The sequence below is a fragment of the Caretta caretta genome, chromosome 13 (genome assembly GCF_965140235.1).
Source record: "Caretta caretta isolate rCarCar2 chromosome 13, rCarCar1.hap1, whole genome shotgun sequence".
In the NCBI taxonomy this organism is placed as follows: domain Eukaryota; kingdom Metazoa; phylum Chordata; order Testudines; family Cheloniidae; genus Caretta; species Caretta caretta.
The window spans coordinates 14395880-14414213 of NC_134218.1; the positions used below are offsets into that span (position 1 = coordinate 14395880).

The 18334-nt window shown below is 40.2% G+C and overlaps 1 protein-coding gene across 8 annotated transcripts in view; it reads left to right on the forward strand.

Annotated features, from left to right (window-relative positions):
• Positions 1-18334, forward strand: part of BCAS1 (brain enriched myelin associated protein 1) — a 95495-nt gene that overhangs the window by 36923 nt on the left and 40238 nt on the right. For 7 of the 8 annotated variants that reach the window (XM_075118754.1, XM_075118759.1, XM_075118755.1 and 4 more), the window contains exons 5-7: positions 6598-6741; positions 7717-7761; positions 14285-14425. In XM_075118754.1, the coding sequence (XP_074974855.1) occupies positions 6598-6741; positions 7717-7761; positions 14285-14425 (330 nt within the window). The remainder of the gene's footprint in view (positions 1-6597; positions 6742-7716; positions 7762-14284; positions 14426-18334) is intronic. The other variant, XM_075118756.1, reaches the window with a different exon arrangement.

Here is an 18334-nt window from a genome sequence, read left to right on the forward strand (position 1 = left end):
TTTTTAATTGCATTCATGATTTCACATGCTCAGAATTCCTCTTCCCTCCTCCCCCAGCCCACCACTTGCCCATACAAATATATGCTCCTTTGTAAATCATATGTAAATAGTTCTTTTAAAATTCTGTGATACAGAAGAAGAAAATCTCAGAAACATGACCCAAAGCAATATTTCTTTGAAAAAGTGGAAATTGATAAAAATGCCTAATGGCAGGTTGATAGAAACCTCCTGTTCGCCTTTCTAATGCCAGCGAGTCCTTTCTCTCAAAGTATTTCAAAGCTACCACCTATTGAAGATACAATGCAACTTTTTTTTTCAATTTTGTCCCTCAAAGAAATTGGGAACGTCATCTCCTAACGGCTATTACTACTACTAGTCTCACCGGTTTCTCTGCCCCTGGTAAATCCATACTGCAGTTTCAAGAAAATATACTGTATGATTGTAAGTTGTTATTAGTATTGAAATAACACTTAGAGGTCACTACCAAGATCAGGGCCCCCTTGTGCCGGGCCCTGTAATTATTGAGCATTATATGTGTGCGTGCATGCATGTCTGTCTGTCTCTGTGTACAGACAGACAGCCCCTGCTCTGAAGAGCTCCGTCTAAATAGACAAGGCAGACAAAGGGTTGGAGAAATGTAGTATTAATGTCATCCCCACTTTACAGATGAGGAATTATGCTCAGAGAGATTAAAGCCGAGATTAACAAAGGTATTTAGGTACCGAAAGATGCAGATAGGTGACTAACTCCTAATGACTTCCAATGGGAGTTAGGTGCCTAATCTCCACAGGTGCTTTTGTATCTACAGCTAGGCACCTACCTGCATTTTTAGGTGCCTAAATACCTTTGTAAATCTGGCCCTGTGTGATTTGCCAGGATTATACAGGAAGCCTATAGCAGAGCTGAGAAACCAACCCTGATCTCCCAAGTCTAGAGCCTACCTTACTACTCGGAGATTTCTGGTGATTGGATTTGCATGAGTGTCCCTTTCTCATCTTGTCCCTCAGTGCTCTGCAAGGCATATAGACAGCCCCTGTATCAGCACTTGAGCTGTGCTGGAATGTTCCGGATGGCGTTCTGGTATTTCTGATGGGGTGCAATGAAGAGGGGAGCACAATGGAGGGGGTCAGGAGGCACAAAAGAGAGAGATAGGGGAGCCATGCCCTCCTCCCACAGCTAGCTCTGAGCAGCAACCCAGAAGCCACAGCTTCTCCTCACGGGCATGCCCAAGCCAGCAATGTGGGGCGGCTCTGCAGTAGGGGTCAGTTGCCTGCATCCTCACCCAATGGGGAGCCCCTGCTGGCGTTCTGGCACTGTGGGCTAGGAGGAGAGGCCAAGGCATGGCCAAGAAGGGAGGTAGAAGCTGCTGGGTCTACACTCGGAGCCGGCCAAGGGGGAGGCTTGGGCACTCCTTCATTGTGCCCTGTCCCTGCTTTCCCTATGGCCAGTGCTGTGGGCACCCTCTTCTTCCCCCCAGAGAGCCCTGTACCACTGCACAGGCTGAAGGGTCCTGGCAGGAGTATAGAGCCCCCCCCACCCCCTTTTTGCTGCCAGTGAGTAAGTCGACTCACAGTGATGTCATCATGGCTTTTTTTTTTTTTTTAGAACTCAAGCACAGCTCTGTATAGCAGTCTTCATGCTAAACATCCTCCCCCCTGAGAAAATAACAGCGGCCTGCTCCATGAGCAGTGGAGGTACAAGGGTACAAGGAACCTTCCTTCCATACCCTCCTTATGCCCCAACTTGTGTAGTACATCTAGAGACCAGGCTGAATTCAGTCCCTGTGCTCTCTGAGTGCAAAAACTCCTTCCTCCCTATTCACTGGGGAGGTGCTCGCTACCCAGGGGAGTGGCAGGGAGATGGTGGGGCTGGGCCCCCAACGCTCCCTGTACCAGCCCATCAAACAGGATTGGAGCATAGGAGAGAGCAGTTCCACCTATGGCTAGGGAGCTCCTGTGCTCGCCCTGGGACAGGCAGCTTGATCTAACTATAAGTAAACGAATCAATATAAACTCAGATGCATTTGGCTGCACTGTACTGCACTCATCACTATAGTTACCTAGACAATAAAGTAACTTCTCAAAATGCCAATATTTACCTCCTGGAGAGGAGATAAACTTTGTTGAGGGAGTGAAAAGGGCAGTATGTCCCTAGTGCATTTAAAAATGCACTTCCATTTTAGTTTATTTAGCTCATTAGTGAATACGTCACTAAAGGGTACAGAAATATTTCTCTTTCTGCTGTTTTTTTCCTTTTTTTGTTGTAATATCTGCACCCCTGGTGGGTGTGGAATAGAAGGTAAAAAACTAGTAACTGATAAGATCTTAGGCCCCAAGTCAATAATGCATTGAAACAGTACTGAATCAGAACATCTCTGCACTGAATACAGGAATGGACTACACTTACAGTACAATACTGCATACATCATTCTAGCATGAAATCTGTTTTCTTGCCACGGTTTAGTAGATTATAATTAGAGCTGGTCGAAAAATTTTGAATGTTCAAAATTTGTAAAAAGTTTTTGATTTTTTTTCCAATTATTTTTACAAAAAATCTTATGGATGATCAAAAAATTGTAAGTTTGACATTTCCAAGAAAAAAATTGAATTTTTTTTTAAAAAAGTTTCTAATTTTTTGTTATTATGTTTAATAATGAAGCTTTGTTTCTGAGATGTAAGCAAAAATTAAAGAAAACCCCACAAACCCATTTAACAGAAAACAACCCACAAGCTTTTAAAGGCTCCAGATTCCATATTGGTTATCTGATCTATGAACAGACTTTGCATGTGTCGTTATTCCTTCAAGCATGACAGACTGGAGTCATTTAAAGTAATTGGGGTGTGCTGTTTGCCATGAAAAAGGAGGAGCAAGAAGAAATTGCAGGGTTCATAACAGGTCTCTGAGCTGTATGTTGGACCCCGACCTGGCTGCTGGTCTTTCTAGTGTACTGCATTGGTATTTTCAAGGCAAAACTTATTATTATTATTTTTTTAAGAACTGCAAAATCTCTTTCTTCGCATCTCAAACTAGTGTGTTTGATGGCACTACAAGAAAGCAAACTGACAATGGGAACAACTGCCTGGTGGCATCCTTACAGCAAAGGACTGCAAACAGTAAATTAGAGCTTAAGAAAAAAGGACTATAGCCCGCCTGAAGGTGAAGAGTGGTGCATTAACAGAGTCACTAGTAGGCAAGACAGCTATTCAGTTTGGTGAGGAGGCTACTCATCCTGGGAGGGTATAGTGCAGCCTGGGCTGCACGCTTGCTCCCAGCAGAAATACCCATTTCCAAATGAATGGCTACTGAGCATCTCGTTTCTATAATGTGGATAACAGCTCAGCACCATGGTCTCCCCATTATGCCAATCCCCCATGCAGAAAAGCAGTGTGTGCATCTCAGCAAAGACTCGATCCTATATCCATTGAAGTTGATGGTAATGCTGCCATTGACTTTAATTGTGCAGGATCAAACGTCCTATGTAAATCTCATTTCTGCTCTCTATCAGCATCAAGCAAGACCTTAGAACAACAAGAAGCCGAAGGTACGAGAATAATTTCATGTCCAGGACCACCAGAGCTGATTGGAAAATGGAATTGCTATCCCATAGGAAATTTTGACATTTCAAAATTCGTTTTCCCCGAGAAAAGTGGGTGCATGGAGAATACTTAAATATTAATTGCAACATTCACTTTTTGAAATTCTGCCTGAATGGTGAAAGAGGGACACTTGTTTTGTACCTTCTGCCTCATAAAATGTAAGTTATGTGGTTCAGTTCATACATACTGATCAGTGAATAGTCTTGAGACTAAAACTTAGTGGCTTAGTAAATGGATGGATGGTGCTGTGTAGCTGAGTGCAGTTTTCATTAATTCCTGCTATTTTACCATAACTAACACATCTCATTGAAACCATTTTTTTCCCAATTTGCCCCAGTCTTTGATGTATTAATATCTCCAGTAGGGCAAAGCTATTGAAAACATTAAAGTAGAGACTGGTATCACTAGATCCAAGTACCAGCCATTAAGACAGGGACAACTTAGGACCCACATTTTCCAAACTGTGCATGTGCCAAAATGCATAGAAGTAAATGCCTACTTTGCAAATGCCACTGTGCAAATGAATGGTTAATGCAACGTGGTAATTTACACATTGGGGGTGAGTGAGGATCCTAGCGTCTACATATAAAGACTAAAATGGGCGACATATTAAAGAAAAAGGACAAAACAAGCTATATAGTTAAGTGGTTTTAAAAAAATAAATAAGTTCAAGGGATGATTAACTTAATTACCTGAGGGTTCAAAGGCCAGATATTTATCTAGTGTAAACAAGCATGGCTGCATTGAATTCCACTATATAATTATTATCTATTTAGAAAGAAGGAACATTTCTCAGTCCTTAATCAGAGACATTTGATACAAGAAAATTACAGAAAACTATCTGGATTAAAATTATAGGGGGCCCAATTTTCAGTGGAACCTCAACCGAACCTCATCTTGTATGAACACTTCTTTTGCATAGCCCATCCAGCAGTCCCATCCGTGCACCTGCATACCTAGCTGGTAGGACTTTTGCTATCTCATAGTGATCTTCTGTTAGAGATACAAGGCAGGTGAGGTAATATCTTTTATTGAACCAACTTCTGTTGGTGAGAGAGACAAGCTGTTGAACTTACACAGAGCTCTTTTTCGGGCTCTTCATAGATCTTCTGCGTCCTGCTGCTCTTCATGTAGGCTTTTGAAATGAAGACAATTGGGCCATCTTCTCGTCTCCCCTTCTGCAGCATGGAAAGGTGCAGAATTGCCCTAAACACATGGAGTAGGTGTGGGGAGGCCCCAGGAAAGTGAGAGAGAATTATGCACCCACTGTGAAGTTGCTTCTTATCTATCTGGAAGAAGCTCAGCTCCCTCAAGATAGGTGGATATAGGCAGACCAAAAGGGGAGAAGTTGAGGAAACAGCCCGTCTCTGTGATGCGTTCCCCTCTCAGGATAGAGTGCAGTTTGAATCATCAGTTGTTATTGTTCTGGGCAGAGAAATACAAGCTGAGCACTCCCCCAATCCAGGCATTTTCAGCTGACCGGTTATAGCCAGATTCTGGTCCCTCTATGCCATCACAGCAATATGGAAAGGCCAGAACAGGGGAAAGAACCTGGCTTATTGTTTGTTGGGTCACAAACTCTAACTCTGAAAAACTTTACTCATGTGATCTGTCCTACTTACTGCAACAGGACTGCTCACATAAGTAGGATTTGCAGGCGCAAGCCCCAAAAATAGATTAATGGAGAAAGGGAACCTGAGTGTTAATAAAGGGGGGGAAAGAAGAATATGCCCAATCATTGTTCAAAGAGTCATTTATACGTAAAACACTGTAAACTGAAATTGAATTCACTCATGTTCATGTGTATAAATCCATACAGTGGTGGTTAACTGATCTATTAGCCTCTTTAGCGTTACAAAGTTATCTACTAGGAGCAGAGATCCCTAACTGGTCTGCTTGCACTTTGCTAATCGCACTGTTATTTGTTAGTTACAATGAGATCCACTGCATTTGAATAGTCTGCTACCTGAGCCCTTAAAGCCCAGAGCCCGATTCTACAAGGTGTTCAGTGCCCCAACATCCACAGACTTCAGTGAAGATGGGGAGGGTCAGTACCTCTCAAGAGGCACTTAGGAATTTGCAAGATCAAGACCTAAAGATGTGTGAGGGCTCACACTTTTATGTTATTTCTTTTATGTATTCATGTAAAAGATATTTGGGAAGGGGGAGGTGAATTTTTTGCACAGCTCTTTAGGTAGTTTCTGAGTCATCAGGGTGTCAAGATTGTAAATAATGAAGACAGTCTAAGGGCCACATTTTCTAAGAGTTCCAGGTTTTGAGAAAAGCTCAACAGGGTGGATATTGTACGCTCTTGAAAATCAGGCTGTAAATGTACTAACGGCAGCTACTAAGCACTTCTGAAAATCTGGCCCTTATTTACTGCCTATATGGGAAGTGAGCTTCCTGAAAATAGATTCCCAATTCTGAGTGTGAGCATAGGACGAACTGTCCTGATTGTACTGTTTGGAAAATCTGGCCCCGCTGACAGACAGCTGTGTGTGGCTTAAAAAGCTAAAGTTATTGTTGATATTTGGTGGTGGTTTGAGAGGTTTTTTTAATATTGTTTGCGTTTTCTAAATAAAAATTATTTCTGGAAATTGCAGAATATTGAGGAGCAGAAGCTTTCTTTGTATGTTGTAATCAGACACTGCGGCTTCAAAGGCCAAAATCTCAGCCATTTGTTCCTGTTCACAAGTGCTAAGCCATGTTGGTAGAAAAGGGGGGTTGTTTTGCTGCATGCAACTTTATTTGCTATGTGTGTTATACTCTGTAGCTCAGAACAGTGTTCCTCTTGCCAGCTGCAAATGCTTACTACATTAGAAGAGAGGGACAAAAAGATTTGTATAAATGCTCGATTGTTCTGAATATGTAGGCTGGATAAGTATGGCTGGAATTGGGGTTATGACTCTGAGAGCAACAGGATGCAAATCACAAGTGTTACTTTTACATTCCACTGGAAATTAAACAAGCTGGGTCTGAAGAAACTGTGCTTCGTTTTTAGGACATAGATGACTGCAACCAAAAAGCCGTGCAGCAAGGCTCAGCAGGTGTCAATACTGACGAGGCAGCAGTAAAACAAGAGAACCCCAAGGCATCTGCCACAACAGACTCCAATAATTCTGTCATGAGTTTCTTTAAAACTCTGGTAAGTCTTTGCCTACAGTTTTGCTGTATAGGGAACACCTAAAAACAAAGAGTGTGTATTAAATTCCAATCTATATGCATCTATGAATGTCGAATATGCTCATCATCTCAGGTACCAAAGATTAATGTTGTAAAACTAAACTGATGCCTTAGAGAATGCTTAGATTGATAGGTAGAGAGAGAGACTGTGCAATAGTTACTTAATGGTATTGATTAGGAAAACTTCCTCTATTCTTATAGACTATTTTAGAACCCAAGTCATTCAGTTCTGTTAAAAATATTTTCTGTGAGTTAAAACTTGCTTTGAAAATGTCTAAATGTACAAACAAAACAATCATCAGTTATGGTATTGATTAGGAAAACTTCCTCTATTCTTATAGACTATTTTAGAACCCAAGTCATTCAGTTCTGTTAAAAATATTTTCTGTGAGTTAAAACTTGCTTTGAAAATGTCTAAATGTACAAACAAAACAATCATCAGTTACTGGCAGCACAAATGTAAGTCAAGGAAGAGACAGGAAAACCATTAAGTACAAAGAAGAACAATAGTTGTTAATGAGAGAGGAAGCAGGGTAATGAAAATACTAAATTAGCCATGCAAAAGGACAGCAAATGCCATAGGTTATAATCCAGGAGGATCAGAATTCATGATTGGGTTCACCTTTAGGGAATAATAGAACCTGTAGGTTTGTCTAATATATATTTTATCTTGATTTTTAACTTTCCGGACACTGTCTCAAAATTACATTCAGGAAATGAATTAATCTCATATTAATATGCAATAAGTCTTTCCCATTTGGAAAGCAAAATAGAGTTTGATATTGTAGGTTGCATGTGTATTCTTTCCCTTATGTCATAGATAAGCCTGCTAGGTTCTAACTAACTGATGAAATTCCAGATCCTTCCTATTGAAAGAAACTGAATTTGGACATATTTCATCAACTATTACAGTATTTTGTTTTCTCAAATATTTAAGGTTTCACCAAGCAAATCAGAAGCCAAAAGTGACTCTGAGGACAAGGTAGGCAGTTTGCTTGATGTTTTTCTCTGTGTCATTACCATTACAGTGTGCTCAGATTGGCTTCAATGCTATCCTTTCTTCTCCTGTGCCTTCCCTTCATCTGTACATGAGGTTACTGTTTGTTGTAATAAAACAAACAGTAACCTTTCAGAAATAAAATACAAAAGAAGAAAGATGACCATAGACTAGTCTATTTTTTCCATTCAGTTTCAAATAATGTGCTGAATGTACTACTTAATTCACTTCCTATATTAGAAGTTTGAAGCTGAAATAGTAATATTGTTATATTGGAAGTTATTTAGATTCTCAAACTAGATCAGTTTGGGGTTTCTGGATGAAATTCTGGGCCCACTGAATTTAATTGCAAAATTCCCATTAACTACTATAGGGTCAGGATTTCTTCATGATTTTGCTTATACAGCTATGCAAAGCTGCCAGTTTTCACTTCCTATTATTTAAATGTGAATATAGATCTTTTTCTTGAGGCCTTGCATACAGGGCGACATTCTCACCTCTTTGTACATAGGGTCACAGAAGTCTTTCAGCACATGCAGAACTGTAGCTATTCTGTGCAGGGTGTGGAACAGGTCCATAGGAAGATGACAACACATTCTGCTCTTGTTGGAGCTGAGGTCCAAACCAGATGCCATTGATGGGAACGTGCCCACCAGGGGTCTGATCTAACTCCCATTTTAACCAGTGGGAAGACTTTCAGTGATTTCAGTGGGACCAGACCTGACACCTTCATTGTGTGTCTCTAGCGGTCACACTAGGAGCATGCTGTAGTTGGAGGGGCTGTACTATTCCTGCTAAGTAGCTGAAACCTGCACCCTGATCCTGGTTTGTGAGGTAAATTCAGTCCCCCTCCACCTCTGTATAATTCTCTCATTTATTCAGGCTTTAGAGGACACGGGGAGGTGAGAGTCAGTTTCTCCATGATGATTTTAAAATGGAGTAGAAAGAATGTCCAGATTCTTCTAACGTAATGCAGGTTGCAGTCTCTCCTACAGTGACATTGCCTCCCCACCCCTAGCAGCTCGTGAAAATCAGCATAACCTTCATAGGCACAGACTTCATTGGAACTACACTCCTTTATACTAGCTGAAGATATGGCCCATTGTGCCAATTTCTACATGCTGTTACATCTAGAGTCTTGCTGCTGAAGGTAGAAGAGTTATTCTGGATTTACACTGGTGTAACAGAGCAAAAATTGGCCCATCAAATGTGTGAGCTCCAGGAATCATCATTATTGTAGCTCTGTGAAGCATTATGATGGTAGGAGTCTTATTATTGTGCATATCTGAAACCTGGCATTGTCCAAAGTGTATACATCTAATTTGTGAAGGTTGCATATGTTCTGGAAACTGTTTTTAAAAGCACAAATCATTCTAAGAGAAACAAGTATGCCTTTAAGGACTGCTCTTGATCCCATTTTGAAGTCAGTGTCAAAAATCATAATGGCATCATCAGCAGCAGAATTGGACCATCAGAAAATATAATGTAGCTTAATAACGCAATGTTACAGTAGCCTACAGGAATTCCCGGTGAACCTGGTAATCAGTTTATATGACTATAACTAAATAACCTCCTACATTATTTTTATTAATTAGATTTTATCAAGTGCATTCAGAGAAATAGCTTAAAGAGAATAAAACGGTTTAAAAAGTAGCATCAGAATTCTGTATATTCGGTAATAAAAAATAACTGTTAATGTATTTCTTCTTTTATACCAATTTCCTACTATTCTTTATGACCCTTTCATTCTGAATTCTTAACAACCAGCCAAATGTTGACAGTTTGGACATGTAATAGGTCATGCACACAATTACCTAACCACGCAACTCTGTCAACTGCCCCTAGCTATCAGGGATGAAATTTTCAAAGGAGCCAACAGGAGTAAGGCACCCAAATCCAATTGAATGTCAATGAGATTTGGACACCCAGCTGTCTCAGGAGCCTCTGAAAATCCCAGCCTACATAGACAGTTGCAGGCCTGACTTTGTGAAAACCAGCCTGGTATTTCTGCAACATATAACTGTGGATGTAGGCACACTGTAGTTTGGAAACAAATACTCTGTTTGGGTTTGGTTTGCTAACACACCTGTAAAAGTAAACATGTCCTGGTGCCTCCAGCAGGATATGCCAATCAGCCTTTGTGCACAATACACAGAGATTGCTGGGAGTGCTTTCTGCGAAGAACACACTTTTATTTCCAATAATCTTTTTTCCAGAATTAACACCACGACTAAGTATTTAGATTGGCAAGACAAATAAATCTTCACTCCTGGTGAGAAATCACATTTTCACTCAATTCAACAAAAATAAAAAAAAAAGAAAGTAACATTTTGTGTGTTTGTTTTGTTTAGCACTAAATTTTATTCCCCGCCCCTCCCTTCCCATTTCAACATCAGTTTGGTAGGAAAAGAGTGAGGAACAAATAATGAATTTCTGATCGAGAGGAATTCATAAACAATGCTTTTCCTCAAAACAGGAATTTTGCCACTTTCACCATATTAAAGCCCTGTCAGCAAACAGGAGTACTAAAATTTGACCCTAATTCCAGTTAGGACTTGGTCCTCCCCTTAGTGAAATCAATAGGAGTTTTACCATCAACTTCAGTGGGAGCAGAAGCAGGCTTTTCTTCATGAATACAACAGGGAACAGTTTTTATAGTGCAACCACTTTGTCCACAGAATAAGTTCTCTCTGAGTATGTGTCTTCATTGCAGAGTTAGCCCATACTCTTACCTACGTAATGCGCACTCATGTCCTCACCCAACTTTGGTTGTGCTTCCAACCCAAACTAGCTGGCACAGCTGCTGCTATGGGTTAGAGTCCAGGTTCCACTTCATCTCAAACTGGTAACCCACCCACTTTGCAGTGAGGACACATTTGAATACCGATAGTCCTCCAGGGTCTTCCACAGTTGCCCCCAGGACAGACAGATTCTCCCAGAATTCACTGGGAAGGAATCATAGAGCATCTTTTCTTACTGCAGCACAAGAACTATGGGATATGCCCCCAAAAGTCTTAGTGACACACAGCTGTGTGCAGCACAGTGGTGACGCAGTAAGTTGGCTCATAGAATCATAGAAGATTAGAGTTGGAAGAGACCTCAGGAGGTCATCTAGTCCAACCCCCTGCTCAAAGCAGGGCCAACCCCAACTAAATCATCCCAGCCAGGGCTTTGTCAAGCCGGGCCTTAAAAACCTCTAAGGATGGAGATTCCACCACCGCCCTAGGTAACCCATTCCAGTGCTTCACCACCCTCCTAGTGAAATAGTTTTTTTCTAATATCCAACCTAGACCTCCCACACTGCAACTTGAGGCCATTGCTCCTTGTTCTGTCATCTGCCACCACTGAGAACAGCCTAGCTCCATCCTCTTTGGAACTCCCTTTCAGACAGTTGAAGGCTGCTATCAAATCCCCCCTCACTCTTCTCTGCTGCAGACTAAATAAGCCCAGTTCCCTCAGCGTCTCCTCATAAGTCATGTGCCACAGCCCCCTAATCATTTTTGTTGCTCTCTGCTAGACTCTCTCCAATTTGTCCACATCCCTTCTGTAGTGGGGGGGCCCAAAACTGGACGCAGTACTCCAGATGTGGTCTCACCAGTGCCGAATAGAGGGGAATAATCACTTCCCTCAGTCTGCTGGCAATGTTCCTACTAATGCAGCCCAATATGCCGTTAGCCTTCTTGGCAACAAGGGCACACTGTTGACTCATATCCAGCTTCTCGTCCACTGTTCCCCAGGTCCTTTTCTGCAGAACTGCCGCTTAGCCAGTCAGTCCCCAGCCTATAGCAGTGCATGGGATTCTTCCGTCCTAAGTGCAGGACTCTGCACTTGTCCTTGTTGAACCTCATCAGATTTCCCAATCCTCCAATTTGTCTAGGTCACTCTGGACCGTATCCCTACCCTCCAGCATATCTACCTCTCCCCCCAGATAAGTGTCATCCGCGAACTTGCTGAGGCTGCAATCCATCCCATCATCCAGATCATTAATGAAGATGTTGAACAAAACTGATCCCAGGACCAACCCCTGGGACACTCCCAGCCAGCTGACTGCCAACTAGACATTGAGCCATTGATCACTACCTGTTAAGCCTGACGATCTAGCCAGCTTTCTATCCACCTCCATTCATCCAATCCATACTTTTTTAACTTGCTGGCAAGAATACTGTGGGAAATTGTATCAAAAGCTTTGCTAAAGTCAAGGTATATCACGTCCATCCCTTTGTCCATATCCACAGAGTCAGTTATCTCATCATAGAAGGCAATCAGGTTGGTCAGGCATGACTTGCCCTTGGTGAATCCATATTGACTGTTCCTGCTCACCTTCCTATCCCCCAAGTGCTTCAAAATGGATTCCTTGAGGACCTGCTCCATGATTTTTCCGGGGACTGAGGTGAGGCTGTAGTTCCCCAGATTCTTCTTCTTCTCTTTTTTAAAGATGGGCACTATATTTGCCTTTTTCCAATCATCTGGGACATCCCACAATCACCCTGAGTTTTCAAAGATAATGGCCAATGGCTCTGCAGTCACAGATAAGCCTTTTCAATGTGGCTGATGACCTGGGTTAGCTCTACAGTGAAAACACACCCTTAGATCTGTCCAAAGAATGTTAGGAAGATCCTCACCTTCATGCCTACAAAGAACAAACTACTTTAGGGTTGAATTTGGCGTCTTAAAGCACACCAACATGTTGTTAACCAACATACCTATGGACTTAATCTATTTTTGAGAGAGAGAGAGATGCTCTCCAAACATGGGTGCAACCTTATTGATGTCATTGGAGTTTCACCCATGTTAATAGAAGCAGAATTTGGCCAATACGATAAATCTGTATTTCTTCTCTTCTGTTGAATCACACTGTCATAGGATTAGCTGGGTTTTTTTTTATAAGTTGTTATTGGACAAAGTTATCCACTTGACTGGAACAAATCTGCCCTCAACTGAACCATTTATTCAACCCTTCACAGTACTCCTGACTTTGTCCCACTATGTTCAACCCTTCAGCAGAGCCATGGGTATATCAAGAGCACTGCAGAACAGAAGAGGGTAAAGAAGAATTGGCCATTGCTAATCTTAATAGCTAACTGAATTATCACATAATAAAAAATCCAAGAGATAGTATGCGACAGAGTTAGGGGCAACTACGTGTCAAGGGAAGATCTAGGTGTCAGGATGACATGTAATGCTATGTCAGCTTCAGAGCTTCCTGCAAAATACTTCATATTATCCTGCACGATTGAGTGAACAATAGTGTCTTTAATTTAATTGATGGCACTGTAGACCAAACAATATTTATTGCTTTGGGACTTGGATCACTCAGTGTTCTTGTGGTTTCTATAAGTCAGTCAACTCTCAATGTTTTTATTGAACACCATTTTACTTTCATACGTTTATAAAAAGGGCTGAAGTTTTCTAAGAGGTGGATAAAGGAGAAATCTTAACTGGTGTTACCTGTGAACTCTATAGAGTATTGGCATTAATATTATTACAGTAATGGGGTTAGTCTGGTTCAGAAATAGAATTGGCTATTCTATTCCTGAACCAGACTATACTTCTAGATCTGGTATCAGAGAGTAGGATACTCCTGATTCATGCTCAGATTGGAAGATCATTCTCAGAAGCAGTGTCCTTTTAAGGGAATATACAATGGAGTGACTTTGAAACATTTACTTCCTGATTTAAGAATGTTAGTACCTGCCCACTTCCTAATATTTTTCTGATTTTTTCAACATGACTGGTAGACATTGCATAAGCATTTTACACATTTCCATATATCTCAGAATGTTTTGAACATGCATTTTAGATTAATGTATTAATGGAAGATTAATACATTTTTATTATTTATACATATTATTCAGAAACCTTTTTTATATAATCAGCAGTACAGCATTAGAAAAACCCTAAATAATAAAGATAAACCCAGACCCTGCAAAGATTTACTCACCCACTTAATTTTAAGCACATGAATAATCCATCTGAACTCAAAGGAACTATTCATGTGCTCAAAATTAAGTACATGCTTTAATCTTTGTAGAATTGCCGCCTTAGCATAATGATGAATTTGGGGCCAAATTCTGATCTCATTTATACCAGTTTAATCTGGAATGAAGTTAATTTTGGATTTAATTGGTGTAAATTAATTCAGACTTTGGCCCACTGGACTCAGATTAAACATTCACATACAAATTCTTCTCTCATTTGTAACTCTGGTCAAATCATCTGAATTCCACTGAAGTAACAGAAAGAGGAGGTTTGCCAAGTGATGACTGTCAAATTTTTGCTACTGTTCATCTAAAACAAAGTCCATGGGAACTGAGAGATAACTATTAAACAAAAAATATAACATTATTTTGGCATGTTATTGTCCAGGTGGATGAAATGAAATGTTTGACTTTAATACACCACCTGTAAGTGTTGTATTATGTATTAATTAATACTTAATTATGTATAATTAATAATGCATTAAAGGAAATGGAGTATGTAATAGACTATGAATGCTGTTGCACAAAAGGAATCCAAAGTGGAGAAGGGCCATGGTGGGCATCCTGCTCAGAAGACACCAGCAGAATCCCAAGCTAAAGGAGCCAAGAAAAAGAAGTCAGAGAGTCCCAAGTTAGGACACAAAACATTTAGCAAATTCTTTAGGCATAAGGTCTGTATATGATTCTAGCAAAAGTGGAACCCTGAGAAGTAACAGATGGCTCTTGTCGCAGGGTGAAGTATTAAAATGATGGGATTTCATATGGTGCAACTGAAATCGGAATCTGGTCAACCCTTAAATAATTTGAAAAATAATTACATGAGCATATACCTAAAACCTGTGGGGAAAAAGTGTTTTGCAACATGGAAATACTTCCCTCATATACCATCTGTGAATTCAGGATTCTGAAAGAATTCCTCTAATCTGCTAAAACCTACATTATTTTATTATTGTAATAAGTCATTAACGCTAACCAAACATACAATGGCCATAACCCGAATACATAGAAGATTTGCACTGACAAACAGTGAATTATGAAACAAAAAAAGGTCTCCTTCAATGGGATGCTAGCTCTAAGGGCCCAATCCAACTTCTAAAGAAGACAATGAAAAGATTCCCATTGACTTAATTGGACTATTCACATGCTTAAAGTCAGGCATGTGCTTAAATACCTTGCTGAACTGGAGCCTATAACCCCAAACATGTATTCAGTAGAGGTGGTTGAAAAATGAGATATTTTTCCATTGAAATGCTTGAATTTTCATTGTAAAACTGAAACATTTTTGGCTGAAAACTGAATTTTGTTCTTGGTTGAAAATCTTTTTTGTTTTTCCTCGTGAAAACTTGAGGAAAGCAGACACTGTCCATGAAAATTTTGATGTAGCTGAAAATCCAGTTTTCCATAGGAAAAAGAAGTGTTGACCGAGAATTTTGAACCCAGTCCTAGTATTCAGTGGGTTAGATCTTAATCAAAGCTTTTGTCGTAACAAGGACGATCAAGATTTATGTTGTGATGCACTGTGGCTGGGAGACAAAGAACAGTAGCATTATATCCCAAAGAATGTAGAGTCAGAGACCCTTTAGCTGAGGGAGGAAAATAATATTAATTGCATGCAAAAATTCCACTCAGACACCCACTTGCAATGTTTTGGGAGTAGGGGGCTTTTATAATAAGTAGCTATGTTAGGGTTAGCGGTGGGGAGGCACCTCTTTAAAACTGACAAGAACATTTTATTCTCCACTGTTCACTAAAAGTTCCATGTTCCTTCATTTTTTTTCTAGTCCAGAAATGTTCCGTCTCATTAAATCTCATGGAAGGTACGACAGTCTTTCCGCTGTAGTTAAAACTATTGGGCACTGTCTAGATGAGGAAAATAGGTCATGTTTTGAAAACGTGACAGCTAACATGTTTTGACTAACACATTTTTAAATAGTGTAGAATATTTAATGCATTTAAAATAAGTTAGCTGGTCACAGCCTACCCCCTTAGACCCTGCACTAGTGTCAAACATTACTAGCTAATATGTTTTTAAAAGCTATTTAAGAATGCATACTTTTTATGTTGACTCATTCCTCCTTCTGTGGGGATTTTTTAATTGTGTTTTTCAGAGTGTGTGGGTGTTTTGTGTTTAAATATGTAAGAAATTACCACACTATAAAACAAGTGTAAGTAATATTGGAACTACAAATTGTGACACTCTCCAATGAAAAAGGTAGAAAGTTCAAAGTTGTGGCTAAAACACTACCCCGTTAGTTGTGGCAGAGGTTTCAAATCAGGGCACTACCTTTTGTGCCAACACAGGAAGGTCAGTCCTTTGTCTTGGTTTGCTTCAAAATCTGACATTAGTAACTTAACAGTGGAGTTCCTCATGTCTTAATTTCTGGTCCTGTGACATGACAAACTGTAATTTAAACATGAGACATCTTAGGCAATTAGATAAAGAACTAATGTATTTAAAATTATAGTTAATTGTTTTAATAAAATTTAACTGTGAACACTTCATTTTGAGAACCCTTGGTTACTTGGAGTTTTTTCTATTTAATAGCCTTGTTAGCTTCAGTAATAATCCTGAAGTATTCATCCTAATTGAAGGAGGATAGCAATGATTAAAAAATCCATTGTTTTTCAGTGCTGTCACTTATATAAAATACTAACTTCTAGTCAAAATAAGCATACTAAAAACCAAGTTTCAAATGTTACTGCTCAGAAGCAACATGGACCCTAATAACTGGAAACATATTAAGCCTGGTACCCTGGGATTTTGTTAGCTTTGATGGGATTCTCCCAGCTGAATCCCTGTGCATCTCGCTATTCAGATCCTGAGTGTATGTCGCTTTATGCTCAGATCTAGTTTTTAAATATAACTTTATTGATTTATGAAATTCCATCTGGGGAGGAGAGAAATTATTAATTAACTTTCAGGCACTATAGCTGAAGTCAGTTTCTGGCTTTCACCCTGGAGTTCTGTAAATTACTCTGGATCATTGGAGTTAACCACAAAAAGGGGAAATTCATGTCTCCAGCAGAACACTCACACCTGTTCTTTCAAGAAATCTCCAACTGCATGGCAAGGTGCCTAGAATTAGAGAAGCAGGAAGAACATTTGCCCTATATTCTAATTTATTGCTTCTCTTCCTTTTACAGAATTCAGCTACTCCTTTCCTAATCTAAGCTGCCCTATTATTTGGAGTGAGCAGCTCAAGAGTCATGATAACTGGTTCAGTGAAGTTTGGATCTGGTTGCATAAACTGTGTGCTGCAAGGCTACCAGTGTTGCAATAAATCCAAAGATCACACTTTTCATGTGAACAAACTCCCAAATCGAAAAGCAAATCCCAACTAAGACCACTGAGTTTTACCTGATTTTTTACATATAAATATAAATTCGCCCTGAGTTAACAGGTCTTGGGTAGGGACCTCTGCAGGGAGGCGGGGTGGGGGCAATGGAATCAACCTCCAACCACTGGTGCCGCCCCTCTGTAGCTACAACACCGGTTTATAGACTGGAAATTCCTAGCTCCCTTGATCCACATAAGTGTGGACCTCATGGTTTCTTCCCTAGGCTGCCCCAGTGGTCTGCTCTGTTGATGATAATCAGAGATGATATATTCTAGGCACACTCCATGGCCTTTAGAGTGCAGAGATGCCCCACGGCTTCTCTCTTTGCCGTCTCCCTCTCCTCCTGAACAGCCTTACTGCAAAACGCAGCTGCTTTAAAGGGTGTGTGCAGACCTTCTGAGCTTGGGTAAATGTTACTCCCAAAAGGTCTCAAGAGTACAGAACCTTTATCTTCAGTATTGAAGTAGGGCATACAGTGCTTTGCAAAACTCTGCAATAAGACCTGATGCTCGAACAATCATAACAACAACAAAAATGTACTTGCACGGTTATTTGTAATGGGCATAGCTCAAATATTAACCAGGCCTCAAAACAGAAATTAAAAACAAACATTACATGGCCCTATATAGCCCAAAATCCATCCTAGACAATTCTCTACGTCAGCCGCACCTAATATAATCAGATCCACCTACATTTAAAGGCCTGATTAAGCAATTATTGCAGCACTATCTGCAATATCTTACTTGCGTTTTGCTACAAAATATAGGCCGCAGTATAGCATTTATCACTCAACATTTCTTATCACAGAAATTAGGCCCAGATTTTCAAAGACACCATTTTGCAAACAGTCCCCATCTACAAACATAAGCCAAGGTTTGTACACATGTATTGAGGGTTGTATGTGCATATGCGCGCACACAGGCACACACACACAAATGTGTGCCTTTGAAAAGCTATGTCTAGTTGTTGTTGTTTTTAATTTGTTATGGCTTATACTAGGAAATGAGTTGGAGATTTTTTTTTTCTTGAAAGTACAAGTCTGTGAAAATAAATGCATGAGAACTGGCCACGAAGCACCTGACATGAAACTCCGGTGTTTCTAAAGATATAAATAAATTGTTGGGAAAAGGACACAAAATGCACCAAATAAAGGTGACTGGTGTACTAGTGGATGAGTTTGAGTTTGGTGATTTCCATAAAGTAAGCATGAAAGCCCAAGACCTTTTAGAAGCCAGCTCTACT